General features: G+C 33.6%; 1 protein-coding gene across 2 annotated transcripts; it reads left to right on the top strand.

Annotated features, from left to right (window-relative positions):
* Positions 1-569: 569 nt before the first annotated feature.
* On the top strand, positions 570-11,866 carry LOC123701677 (phosphatidylinositol-3-phosphatase SAC1). 2 transcript variants are annotated; one of them, XM_045649171.1, is made up of 14 exons: positions 570-709; positions 1,813-1,907; positions 2,364-2,482; positions 2,869-2,961; positions 3,836-3,967; positions 5,065-5,173; positions 5,738-5,853; positions 6,111-6,335; positions 6,604-6,771; positions 7,239-7,445; positions 8,029-8,196; positions 8,469-8,570; positions 9,990-10,126; positions 11,459-11,866. In XM_045649171.1, exons 1-14 carry the CDS (start codon positions 672-674, stop codon positions 11,541-11,543), a joined length of 1,794 nt encoding a protein of 597 aa, XP_045505127.1. In that variant the 5' UTR covers positions 570-671; the 3' UTR covers positions 11,544-11,866. The 2 variants fall into 2 exon arrangements, with proteins under 2 accessions (XP_045505127.1, XP_045505128.1); XM_045649172.1 differs by having other exon boundaries at positions 624-720.
* Positions 11,867-14,695: the final 2,829 nt, after the last annotated feature.

The following is a 14,695-nucleotide window of genomic DNA, read 5'->3' on the forward strand; positions in this document are numbered from 1 at the left end:
AAACGCTCTAAGTGTGAACGTTGCGTATTCGAAAACATCGCCAATCATTTATAAGTGATATAAAATATTTCATCACTTGAATGATCACCATTTAAAATAAAATATTAATTAACATCACTGACCTCTATAACTATAGTGATTAACATGCTTATTGCATTAAATCCACTACCCGTTGCCGGGTTGGTCATGCTGTTCCCTCTATCTCATCCACAGATCTCATCCTATTACCACGATCTTACTTGCGAACAAACATTCCCATGCGTGATGCGTATTCATGTGCGTATTCACGAATATCAGGAACTAGGAATAAATTCGCATGAATTCCCAAACCCACCAGAATATATCCAGGAGAGGTTTTTTGTACCAGCAAAGGGGAAGCATAACGGAAGCATATTAAATTCTGCATGCTGCATTGCAAATTGCATAGTGCAAGCTGTGTGAAGCTGTGAGTGCAAGTCATTTTTGTTATTTAGCCATTGAATTACGTGAATAGTACCATTATATTTCTTTTCTATGATGTATAATGTCACATTGACTTTTGGTATGTTGTACTTATAATGTCATTTGGATTGTCATGTCATTTCTATGAACCGAAAAATCTTGTAATTTCCAATGTTTCATTGAAAAAATAATTATAATTATTAATAAATCGAATCGAGAACCACAACGAAATGGCAGATCAAACGTTAATTCACGATGACATCAAATTGTAAGCAATATGTGTGAATTCTTTAATTAATTTCATTAGCGATAGCGGATCTCATGAACCTTTTATTATATTTTGATTTTTATATTTTTTTTAATACATTTATTAATTAATTTCTTAAAGAAAATTAATTCCTATTATCACCTCTAAATGTTAAATAAGTCTATAAATGTTATAAAAGTTCCATAGTAATAAGCTGTATTAAATTTCGTAAAATATAATCAGTTCATAGTTTAAAATGATATAGGTACATGTATATACGAATTACGATGATGATGATTTTAATGACTGTAATTAAACGTGAACAAAATCAGTGCTAAATATGTACTTATTCAGAATGTTGTCTGGTCATTTTAATGTTTTCTATGTACAAAGAAATATTTTACATTTAATAATTTTAAAATTTGTTTTTAAATTCATTGAAGTAGCATCAAATTAATAACTCAGGCCTCGGAATCACAGACACAATAGAAAATCTATTGTGTCATGGACCGATCGGGCCGCTTGGGGCTCAATGGGTTAATAACCGTACTAACTTTTTATATGGGAACTGAAAAAGTGAAGATAACATAACAAGTAAAATACTTTGTTTAGAATTCTTGAATTGCATTTTACAGCTAGTTACTAAACTAATCATTTGCTTCATTGCTTACATAATTATTATAATTTATCAAGGTCTAATGCTAACATGATTAAAAATCTTGTTCAAAGTACTGTGAAGATCTTAAAATTAATAAAGGTTAAATCTATAAAGCTGAAGAGTTTGTTTGTTTGTTTATTTGTTTGAATGCACTAATCTCGGGAATTACTGGTCCAATTTGAAAAATTCTTTCAGTGTTAGATAGCCCATTTATCGGGGAAGGCTATAGGCTATATATCATCTCGCTGAGACCAACAGGAGCAGAGCACTGCGGGTAAAACTGCGGAGCACAGCTAGTACTAAATAATCTTAAAAAATTATTGTATTGTCACCAATTTTGATAAGTTTACAATGTTTGAATTAAATCGGTCCATTAAATATTGGTTAAAATCGGGTCTAAAAGAGTAGGACATAAAAACATAAAGGTGCAGGTAATAAATGTGTGTTTATTATAATTCTGTTTCAGATATACAACATCCGATAAGTTCTATTTGGAACCTACCATTAATCCTACAGAGATTATGGTAATAGATAGAATCACTGGAGAGGCTTATGTTAGAGGTATGATTTAATAAAATAGCGTTTGTACCGAGGACAGTTGTCAGAAGTGAAACTTCTTTGGCAAGATTAAAAAAATAAAGATACCAAAATCGTCGCCTTAGTCTATGACGTGACAGTATTGCCATTAAAAGACCTTGAAATTTTAGTCTCAATGCGCCTAAAGAACTTTCATTTCAAAAGTAGTAGTAAAAATTATTGTAGTTTGCATGATTTGATAATGTACAAGCCATTTTACTTGTTATTTTCGAGTTTTTATAATCAGACATCATCAAAGTGACCTTAACTTTAAAATTAAATGGTATTGTACATATAATTAATTACATTTTAAAATATTAACCTCTTGAAACAATTTTTGTTTTATTACTTTATTTAAATATGTTATATATGAGTATTTTTTTTTTACTTTTATTATACGAGAAAAAATAATGAAATGAGGTTTTATATTTTTTATTTTAGAAATTAACACAGTGAAGATACCTATACCGGCAAATGCATACAAACCAGTGTGTGGTTTTCTTGGATCTATTAAGCTTATATCAGGACTCTATCTTGTTGTTGCCAAATATAGGATATTGGTAAGTTTGTTTATGTATTTTATTGCTAATTTTTATAAAATTAAATATAATATTTGCTATAATATAGCATCTATCATTTTGTTGCTATTATTACCTAATGTTTCATGATTATATGTATACTTAAATTAATTGAATACTTAAATATATATTGGCACTACAAATCACAACGATTTTTTCTACTGTTATGTATAAATTAAAGTTTTTTTTTTCTTTCATATACTAAAGTAAACTATGATTATTTGTAACTTTCTAAAATCCTGTATTTGTTTCGATCATTTATCTATCATATTTTAAATGAGTATTTTTTGTAGCAAAGATAATGGAATAGTGTAATTTTTTTTTTTCAATTTATTTATGTGTAAGTAAATAAATATTTTCCCTCTCAGATTGGTCAAATAAATGGACACAATGTATATCAGCTTGCGGGAGCTGATATTGTACCATATGCAAGATCTACTACACATCTAACTAATAAACAGGTAATTTCATTTAAAACTAAAAGTTTCGAAAATATTTATAAACTAGCTTACCGCCCGCGGCTTCGCCCGCTTTGTCTAAAACCTAATAAATTATATACTAAAACCTTCCTCTTGAATCACTCGTATCTATTAAAAAAACCGCATCAAAATCCGTTGCGTAGTTTTAAATATTTAAGCATACAAAGGTACATAGGGACAGAAAAAGCGACTTTTTATACTATGTAGTGATAACAATTTCAGCCTGCGTCATTCTCATTTTGAAAGGGATATCTCAGAAGAGTGGATTATCGCAAAACACTATACACATATGTTTTTATTTTTATTTCAACTGACATTTTGTTTCAATAAAACGTATGAATGTGCTTTTATTCATTCTCAAATTACAGCTAATAATATCTTTCTGGAATATTTATTAATGTAATGCAATGATATTGATCAGAAAATTAGCATAACATTTTAGAGGACAATTAGGTCAGTCTCCGAATTTGTGAATCTTTTTTATGTTTGAAATTGTATTGCAAATTTTAAGACTTCGTTGGAAATAAAATGTTAAAGAATTGTACTTACCTCTTTTTTTGCACAATGACTTAATGACTGAATGTGTATTTAATTTTGTTGTTGATTCAAATTTTAGCAAAAAGTATTTCATCTTAAATTCTACGGTCTACCATAAATTTATATTTATTAACTACTAGCTTTCCACCCGCGGCATCACCCGCGCAGTCAAATAGAAACCCGCATAGTTCCCGTTCCCGTGGGTTTTCCGGGATAAAACCTATCCAAATAAATGTTTGTAAATACTTTTAACATTAGAAAGCTTCATTGTTATTGATTCGTAAACGTTAATAAATTGAATTTTAATACTTTTTATTAGATAGAGGATAACAACACGTATGAACGTCTCCTCCGCGCCTCGTTGGACGCGCCCGGCATCTACTTCTCCTACAGTTATGACTTAACGCACACTATGCAACGATTGCATTCTGTTTCACCGGACTTCCATAAGGTTTGTGTTATTTATATATAAATATATAATAAAATATATAATATTTGTATAATATATGTGTGTAATGGACCGTCTTCACAATCGGTTCAGTGTTGGGCAAGTACAGTCATGATAGTGTAGAGGGCCTACAGTGCCACAAGCTTAACTGACCCGGTGGAAAAAACTGGAACTACGTGGCGCCATTTTGAAATGTCACATTTTCACAGACTTTTCATACGGAATATTTTGTTTAATTAAAAAGAAATCGACATCAGTGACACCGTCACCGGGTCAGATAAGTTTGTGGCACTATAAATGTCTATGATTGGCCGTTATTGTAGATGTTCATAACCGCCGTAATGGCGGCAAACATCGACGAACATTTGTTGTGCCAACGTTGCCCATTGTGAAGAGGGTCCATAATATTACGTTGGTGATAAAATATGTTAAATATAACAATTCTTTTGGTGTGAAATCTTTTAATTTAGATTTTCGTAAGTAAAGGGATGTTGGTGTGTACGGTAATGTTTCTGTAAAATACATTCATCGCAAATTTTATTGCAATTTCATGCTGTTATCATTTATGATATCATGTTCATGAATAGCAAAATCAATTAGTTTTCAAGAATGGTTTATAATATTATTTTTTATAGGCACTTATTGTTTTTAGCATTCTCACCTCATATTTAACATAAACATTGCATTAATTTATTGTTGTTTTATTATTATAGCGTTAAATTGATCTACTGACATATAGTACAGATTACTTCAAATTGCATTTTAATAAAACACATAGAATATCATATTTTAGATTTGTTCCATTTTTTTAATACCTGGTAGGATTTTTCATCATAGTATCTATTTCTTTTTGTTTTATAGTCTATGCATTCTGAAAGAAAACATTTTTGAAAATTTCTCACTCAATATTATTTGCTTATTAAAATTGAATACCCTTTATGAGTCCCTAATAATAATTATAAAATTAATATTATGTGCGATCCCTTAAAAATGTTTCCTTTCAAACTGCATTTTTCGTTCTTTTTCAGTTTTATACTTTATCAGCAGCAAGGTAAGCACCAATAGCAAGGTCCCTAATTGTGTTCAAGTATTTCTTGCAGATGTCGCTAGCGAGCCGTGCGGATGCACGCTTTGTGTGGAACGGACATCTGCTCAAGGGGTACTCGCAACAAATGTTTTCGAGGTTTAACTTGCCGATCATGCAAGGATGTATCCTTTTTTTGTGAAATGATAAATAACTGTACTGTACCATGTGTACTGTACCATCACAGTATATATTTAATAATATTTTGTAATTAAATTGTAATACTGTTTTTTAATTAATTATTAAAAAGAGCAACTATGAAGTTTCTTGCCGGTTCTTCTCCATAGATACTGCTTTCCGAATCGGTGGTAAATGTTAAAAATATGACGTTTCAAAAGTGCTTCCAAGAAGTCTATTTGAATAAATAAATGTTTGAGTTTAAAACTGTGGTAGTATAGTGTTATGATAGTTTGATGAATCAGTGCAGTAAAGTATCAAAGAAATCTTAAACACAAGGAAGCTTAGCGTAGCTTAATATTTTTTACAAAATGAAAAACTGTTGCAATCAAATGTAAATAACTATTTTGTTTGATATTTATTTTTTCATTATTCATCAATTTTAAACTATCCTCTCTATCTAACTACCCTCATTTTTCAAAATATAAAAACACATCCGAAAAAAATATGTTCACTTGTTTAACTAGTAATCAAAATATTTTACCCACAAAGTATTTCCTATATACAAACAGTCATAGCTATAAATCGTGTGACGATAAACAGTCACCAATTGTCTTGGACCCTAGTGTCGCGGAGAAGCGTGGACCGAGCGGGCACTAGACTGTTTATGAGAGGGATTGATTCACAGGTATGTACAGTTGTACACTAGAAACACTACTGATAGTTATCAGTAAGTGCTGAAACTGGCGCTATTTAATAGTACACATTTGTTGTTAACTATGAAATTTCATTGTGCATTGAAAAAATACATATTACCCCAATTAAGTTTTTTACATAGTGAGTCATTAATTTTTAGTGCTTAATTACGTAAATAACTAAAATTTTATTTTATCAGAGCTTATAACTACGTATTTATTGTTTTATAACTAAAATACACAATTTTAGGGCAACGTAGCGAACTTCGTGGAAACAGAACAAATAGTGGAGCGTGGCGCTGAGATATCCTCCTTCGTGCAGACCCGAGGGTCGATACCTCTGTTCTGGAGCCAGTTCCCGGACCTGAAGTATAAACCACCCATGACCCTAGCGCCGGAAGACCATGTAGCCGCATATACCAAGCATATGCGGGACCAGCTGCAGAGGTACGGCAACCAGGTGCTGTTGAACCTTGTAAGTATACATTTTTTATTTATTTTTAGTCTATTTTTTTAGGTTGGATTAGTGGTTTTTGTAAATAGTGCGTATTATATCAATTTATTTTTTAACGCTTTACAGCAAATTCAAACAGTTTTTTCAATATTTATCTATCGTGCATCAAAAATCATGATTAATGAATATTATATCCACTTTAGAATCCTATAAAAACATCAATAAAAGGTATTCATTACATTTTGCTACTAAATTACGTAAATAATATTTCTCGTTTCAATATCAACAGATTGATCAACGCGGCAAAGAAGAGTCGCTAGAACGTGGCTACCGCGCGGCCGTAGCAGCTGCCGCTCTACCAGCTGTGCGCTACGAGCCATTCGACTTCCACGCGGAGTGTCGCGGCATGCGCTACGACCGCCTGTGCGTGTTATTGGATCGCGTAGCGCATGAACAGGTAAAATATTTTATGAGCTACGAAATCTGTGATGCGCTACGAGCCGTTTTACAACTTTGTAGAGTATTGTGGCATTCGCTACGACCGCACATGAACACGTAATGTAGTTTACGTGCTACGAGTGCTACGAAACATGCGATTTTCGACAAAAACAATAAACAAAAACTTGATGCACTGCGAGCCGTTCGACGTAAACTTTAAATATTCAATCGTGTTTAAATTTAGTGTTGATGAGTCACACTTTAATTAATTTAGTTTGAAATTAGAGCAATTTTACTAAATACACCTTTTATCTAACAGCATTACAGTTCGATTCAAACTTAATGGCGGTTCGGAAGTTAGGTGCAGGTGCGTGCGGGCGGAATACCTAAAATTGTTTTCTGCGCATCGGATCGTACGATGTTCCGAGCCGCCATTATTTTTGAAACGTATACACAGAGAAATTAACCCCCCATTACGTTGCACAGAAAGAGTTCGGCTACTTCCTCAGCCGCGGCGAGACCGTCATCATGCGTCAGACGGGCGTGTTCCGCACCAACTGTGTGGACTGTCTCGATAGAACTAATGTGGTACAGAGTCTTCTAGCGAGGAAGCATTTGGTACACCTGCTGAGGATGCTGACGATCACTAGTAATGAAGATCCGATACCGCATTTTGATGCGCTGTTCAATTGTGTAAGTTTAACTGTTTTTTTTTTTCAAAAAAGTTTATTTTTTGGTGTTTAAAAGTGAAACGGTAATAAATTTCGGTATTGATATTTAATGGTTATTTCTGTATTCTATTAATATAACCATAAGATTGGCAAAATTTAATTTAAACAAGTTGCCATTACAACGTGCAGTGTCTTAAAATAAAAATTATTCATCATCATCATCATCGTCATCAGCCCATATACGTACCCACTGCTGGGACACGGGCCTCCTATGAGGGTAAACATAATAAAAAAATTAATATGATCACAGTATAACACAGTAACCAGATACGAACAGTAGCGAAACTCTTTACAAAACGTTCGAAGCCGCTCACTCGTACAAACATTTAATCATCAATGTGCCTCTTACGGGTACTGCTAAGCGGATACTCTTACTTATGGATATAAGTCAATACGTATAAAGTAAACATATACATCGACTTGCGTGTGGGTGACGTTTCGAACGTTTTGTAAGAAATTACGTTACTGTTCCTACCTTTTTACTGTGGTGAAACTATCAAAGAATAAAACCAGAACTTTAATAAATCTTTATATACATGATACAGGTATGGGCAGACCACGCGGACATGATATCCGTGCAATACTCGGGCACGGGCGCGCTAAAGACGGACTTCACCCGCACCGGCAAGCGCACGCGCATGGGCCTCATACGCGACGGGATCAACTCGCTCACCAGATACTATAAGAACAACTTTAGCGACGGCTACAGACAGGTTTGTCGGTTATATAGTGTAAACTGTAAAGAGGAATTTTTAACGGATTTAAAACGGTTTTTTTTCGTATAAGTTACACGAGGTTCGTGACTTTTATAGCTGATGCTGCTATGAATATACTTGTTGTAATGGTTTTGGAATGAGGGGTCATAAATCGCGCTTTAAATCCGTCAATTTTTTGTGTTTATTCAGTAAGACGGATATTATTTTTTTCAAATCGTTTTGATATATCACATAAGATCAATTTACTTAATACTCATTTTCATTTTTAGGATTCAATCGACTTGCTATTGGGCAAGTATTTGGTAGTAGATGGTGAGGGCAACACTGTGCAGTGCCCATTGCGCAGAGACAGGGACTGGAAATATGTTACCGTGAGTATTATTGTACTATGGTATATTTTTTATAGAATTTCAGAAAAAATGTTGGTCATTTGCTGTAGACTTCAGAATTAAAAATATTTATATCTAAATTATATCTAAATCCATATTTTTTTCTTGTAATCGCTAAATACGCTATTATACGCCTGCCGAGTCGCTGGCGGCGCTTTAGTAGCTTGATTCTGTTAGTAGCTATCGGTCTTTCGCGTTGTACGCGTACTTAATTCAAACTCCAATACTTTTTGACGTGACAACGTCTTATAATTCGATAGAGCCAGCTGCACGCCCGAAAAAACATGACTCATGCGGCGTTACCTCGCTCTGAGGCGTTCCGTGTAAGTGCAAGCGAGAGCACGGAACGAGCGACAAAGAAGCACAATCGTAGTCACGTTCAACTATTGTCAGTAAACCGACTTTGCAGACAACCAATTTTTTTTATTCATGTAAACTATTTCAAGCATTTATAAATAGCCACCGATAATAATCAATTGTTTGTCCGCAGTTCCCACATAAAAACTAGTGGACCGATTTCAAAAATTCTTTCACCAGTCGCAATCTGCTTTATTTCTTGAGTCACAACTCACATAGGTTATATTTTATCTATGTATATGCTACAGTCAAAACCCTGAACCAGTCAATATCTGATTTTATCTGATAAAATCAGTTAATAAGGTTATTAGCCGACGCCCTTAGTCAATAACCTTAATAACCGTCAATAAGGATATTGACTGGTTCAGGGTTTTGACTGTAACATATATACATGTTTGAATACAGTAAAAGCTCCTTATTCGCGCTTCCTTCATTCGCGGTTTCACTATTCGCGGATGAAAAAAAATGCGACATAATTCCTATATTCGCGGCATTTATTCATTATTCGCGGATCGAATCGCTGCATCGGTACATACATACATATATACATATGTATGAATGAATGAATGAATGAATGAATGAATACTTTATTTGCACCAGTAACAAAATAATAACAAAAAAACACAGACAATAGAAAAAAAGTACAAAAAGGCGGCCTTATCGCTAATACAGCGATCTCTTCCAGGCAACCTTAGGTCAAGGATCATTTACCTAAATAAAAACATTCGTTATCCTTAGTAAACGCCTGCGTCTACGAATACGAACAGCTAATAACTACGAATTTATAATGTCGACTAAAAAAAAAACAAGTAAAAAGTGCCAAGCCATTGCCTAATTAAATGGTAATTAATAAATATGTATAAAAAACTTCAATTAAACTGATTTCTTTATGTTTTTACTTATTTATTTCGTCGCCTAGGAACGTATCACCCCATACAAATTACCATTCTTTATTCACGGTTTCTCTATTCGCGGCATATTTACGGAGCCTATTACCCGCGAATAAAGAACGTTTACTGTAGTTATATATAAATGTGTGTGCAGTTCCCGTCGGTGCTGCTGGTGGCGGTGTCGATGCTGTGCGCGAGCGCGGTGTTGCCGGCCCGCTCGCGCACTGAGCTGCTGCTCTACCTCATGTTCTGGGGCGCGGCCGTGGGCGCCACGCTCAAGTTCATGTTCAAGTATGTATTATATTGTGTACTAGCTTCCGCCCGCGACTCCGTCCGCGCGGAAAAATTAAGATTAATTTTTTTTTAAGTATTTTTCTGGGATAAAAAGTATCCTATTTTATGCCCAGGATAATAAGGTATAATTATACCAAGTTTAATCGAAATCTAACCGTTAGTTTTCACGTGATGCCTTCACATACAGACAGACAGACAGACAGACAAAAAATTTTTTAATCAAATATTTGGGTTTGGTATCGATCCAGGAACACCCCCTGCTATTTATTTTTTCAATATTTTCAATGTACAGAATTGACCCTTCTACAGATTTATTATATGTATAGATATCCATACTAATATTATAAATGCGAAAGTAACTCTGTCTGTCTGTCTGTTACTCAATCACGCCTTAACTACTGAACCAATTTGCATGAAATTTGGTATAGAGATATTTTGATACCTGAGAAAGGACATAGGATAGGTTTTATCCCGAAAATCCCACGGGAGCGGGAACTATGCGGGTTTTTCTTTGACTGCGCGGGCCAATCCACGGGTGGAAAGCTAGTAGGATTATATTTAGGTAATATTTCTTTATAAATTTTTAATAACTCAGGCCCCGGAATCACAAACACAATAGAAAATCTATTGTGTCGTGGACCGATGGGGCCGCTTGGGGCTCAATGGGTTAAGTTATTTTTTGGTGTAATTTTTTCATGACAGTTTAGAAATTAAATCGAGTGAGATACGTCAAATTTTGTATGTAAATAAAAAAAGAAATTGTTTAGGAATAAAGTTTGCAATTTAACCTTGAATTTATATTTATTATTGCCATTGTTTCTATATTTATTGAAGTGAAACTTCTTTAAGCTAATTGAAAGTAAAATTTCAAGTAAGGCGACAATATAGGTATCTTTGAAACTTGCCAAAGAAGTTTCACTTCTGACACGTGTGCTTGGCACACACGCTCTCTTTTTCATTTACTTAGGTATCTGATATAGTATTTTTGGCAAATTGTGTTTAAGACAAATGACGTAGGTAGTTAAATTATAAGGCATCTATGACTGCATCCATACTAATATTATAAATGCGAAAGTAACTCTGTCTGTCTGTCTGTCTGTTACTCAATCACGCCTTAACTACTGAACCAATTTGCATGAAATTTGGTATAGAGATATTTTGATTCCAGGCTACTTTTTACCCCGGGACATACGATAGGTTTTATCCCGGAAATCCCACGGGAACGGGAAATATGCGGGTTTTTCTTTGACTGCGCGGGCGATGCCGCGGGTGGAAAGCTAGTAGATTATAATTTAAAAACAGAAATTCTAAGATAAACACCCATCTCAGGCACGGCAAGGAGTTCGTCGACTGGCCGCGGCTGGACTGCGGCGGCGTAGCGACGAGCCGGCTCGGGCCCGCGCCGTCCTTATAATCGACCTGCCGCTCGTAGTCGTCGTCTAACCGTGCCGACATACAGACACACACACACCACCCACCCCCCGTGTAGAAGTGGTAACTGAACACATGTGAGCGACGTTGCCGCACCGCCGAGTGAACTAGGTATCTGTTTCAAATAAATATCAAGGACGTTAAGGAAATTGGCGACGTTGCCACACCGTCAAATGAATTTAGTACTTCTTCTCTTAATTATTGGCTCCACCCAATAAGTAGGGACTCCACCATTAAATGTTTCAAGTTACAGACATGGACATTTAGATATGAGGCGACGTTGCCACGAGGTTTTCCCATAAGAAGTTATCACTTCAATTTTTTTTGTCCTAAAATCGCCAGTACCTAAATTTGTTATATTATAATGAGTGTAAGAAAATTTTGTAATTTACCGTTTACTAAACATATTAGTGACTTAAATATGATGCCGGGCGCAAACGTTCGTATGGTACCTTATTCACTTGACGGTTTGGCAACGTCGCCGAATTGGATATTTCCATATAAACTGTTTGGACATATAATTACGCGATGATAGCTCTTATGAAAATTGAATATAGAGTTTATTTTCCTAATTACGAACAATGATACGACTTGACTACTATAATAGAGCGAACGTTCATAAAAAAATCGTTTTTTGCTAGTGTCATTTTGAAAATGTCCGTTCAGTATCAATTGACTTTTTGTGAACATTTTAGCACTAATTTTACTCTTTTGGCAATATTAAAATTTAAATTAGTTAATTCATATTTTCGTTTCGTAATAATTATTGAATTTGATTGAATTCTTATAAATTTGACTTACTTCGGTACTTTTAAACGGGATTTGATTCATTTCATAAATTATCTTACCAATGTTTGAAAATATAATTTTAAGCTCAGGCTGCTTAATGCTAAATGTCTTTGGGAGTTTACTTTGTCATGGGGGGAAGGGATGTACCACGGAATAGGTACATAAGCCCGACAGTATTTAATATGAATAATAATATATATTTGAATTGTTTGGCGTATATTTTTTAATGATTTGATGCCAAAGAATATTTAAAACTTTCTAAGTTTGACATGACGAAAAGTATTAATTATTATTATTTTATATTGACCAATACTGGGCTTATGTACCTGGTTATTTAATCTGTGAAATGTCATCTAAACAACAACTGTTATAATTCTATGATATGTTGCTAAAGCCGGCTACTCACATACATGCCACAGGGGCAATATTGGGCAGAGGAATTACACCCTTAATTGCCTCCTTAATTGTTATGTGTATAGACAAGCAGGGGCAATTTTTAAATTTGCCTGAGGCTTTTTAATTGCTCCAACTGCCGTGCATCCAATATCCGTTCCGATTGCCCCTGCGGCAAGTACGTGCGTAGCCGGCTTAACGTTATTGTAAAAGTATTGATATCAAAAGTAGGATTAGTGGATATTATATTTTTATCTAAAATCCAAATATCTTTTTCTACATTATATGGTTGATGTTTTAAATACTTTAAATTGTCTTTTTTGCCTATGTCATTAAACTATAATTAAAACACAAATAAGTTCCTAACTTATTTCTTCCGTGGTATGGTTTTGGTTATACATATAAAAATAAATGTGCATATATTTTAATTTAAAAACACATTTTCATATTAAATGAATCTGTTTTTATTATGGCTGTATTATTGCTTTACAAGCATTCCAATTGAGACGTGTTGAACATTCGCCATCTCATTTTTTGTCGAAGAAAATTATTTAGCAATGATTTATTGATAATTATTTGGCGAATTACTTAACTCGTTTTTGACATTTTAATAAAATTTTACGCATTTTGGGAATAAATATGGTACTTACGCAATTGTGTCTTAATAAATTGTTTTGTATTGATGTTATTATATTAAATAATTCTAATTTATATAGATAGATAATTTGTTCTGTAGAATATATAATGGTTATACTTTTTTCCGGTTCGAATAAACACATAGATAATAGAGGAGGATCTTCTTTCCTAATGTGTAAAAAACGGGGACCATTCATTAATAATTTATTATTGAATAATGTAATTTAGTATAAATAAATAAAGAATACATGGTTCTAAAGTTTATTAGACCCTATGATTTTAAATTTCCTATAATCGGAATGTTCAAGCAAACCTCGTAAGTAACTAAGTTTGTGGCCATGTTCAAAAATTTATTTAGACATACTTGCGTAAAATCGGTTTTGGTGTGATTAGACGTGACACGAGCGGGTGAGCTATCTATAGGAATAACATTTGTATAATTTTACTTTCGATCTTCTATTTAATACTAGATTATATTAAATCGTTTTTGCGAATAATATTTTGTTTTGTTTCACTTAATTACATATCCTATTACATTTTTCAAGTATGTTTTAGATAGTGAAGCTAGTATTTTATACAATGTTATTTCCTTAGGTATTATTTTACTGTTTTAGGTGTACATTTGTGCTTTTTGTAATCTGTGGATTTACCTCCGGGGTCCGTGATTATTGTGTATGTAATTTAATAATTTGTGAAGGACTATTTTAATAAATAATATGATTATTCAAGTGTTATTTGTTTTTATTCAATTTAATCCCGCATTCGGTTCACAACACCTACCTATATTTCGCTTAAGGGAGGGCAAAGACCATAGCATCGGCGCTAAATAGTGCGTTAAGAGGAAACTGAGTCTTTAGTTGTCTTGTACTATTTCTAAGAATGTTACAGAAATATGCAGTGTAATTACCCCAATACAATATTAATATATATTTTTTGTGTATAATTAGTGTTTCTATAAAGAATCGAAATAATGATTTATCTCCAAAGAAGTTTGAAAGTAAATTAATATTTAATTTTATAGCATTCAAATGCTCGATAAACATATATTTTTAAAGAATAGAAAAAATTCGATCACGACCGATTTTTCAGGCTGGATCACGGGTGGCCGTTGTTTAGCCACAAGGCTAGGCATCGCACCCGAAACAGAATATGACCGTAATATTAAATATTACGTCCATGTGAATATGGATACCAATAAATAATACTTGAAGTAACTTAATCTGTGAACTTAATATAATACACAGATATAATATTTTGTAGTAGATTCCATGTAGAATCCATAGACTACTAAGAAATGGCAACCTAGCAGAAAGGCAA

This window comes from Colias croceus, chromosome 22 (assembly GCF_905220415.1).
Source record: "Colias croceus chromosome 22, ilColCroc2.1".
Classification (NCBI taxonomy): Eukaryota; Metazoa; Arthropoda; class Insecta; order Lepidoptera; family Pieridae; genus Colias; species Colias croceus.

What these genes read in the sequence shown, in the direction of transcription:
- LOC123701677 (XM_045649171.1), top strand. Translation starts at nt 672, where the DNA reads ATGGCAGATCAAACGTTAATTCACGATGACATCAAATT. An exon ending in ATTCACGATGACATCAAATT is followed by an intron (nt 710 to 1,812) that starts GTAAGCAATATG and finishes ATTCTGTTTCAG; the next exon opens with ATATACAACATCCGATAAGT. An exon ending in TGAGAGGGATTGATTCACAG is followed by an intron (nt 5,854 to 6,110) that starts GTATGTACAGTT and finishes ACACAATTTTAG; the next exon opens with GGCAACGTAGCGAACTTCGT.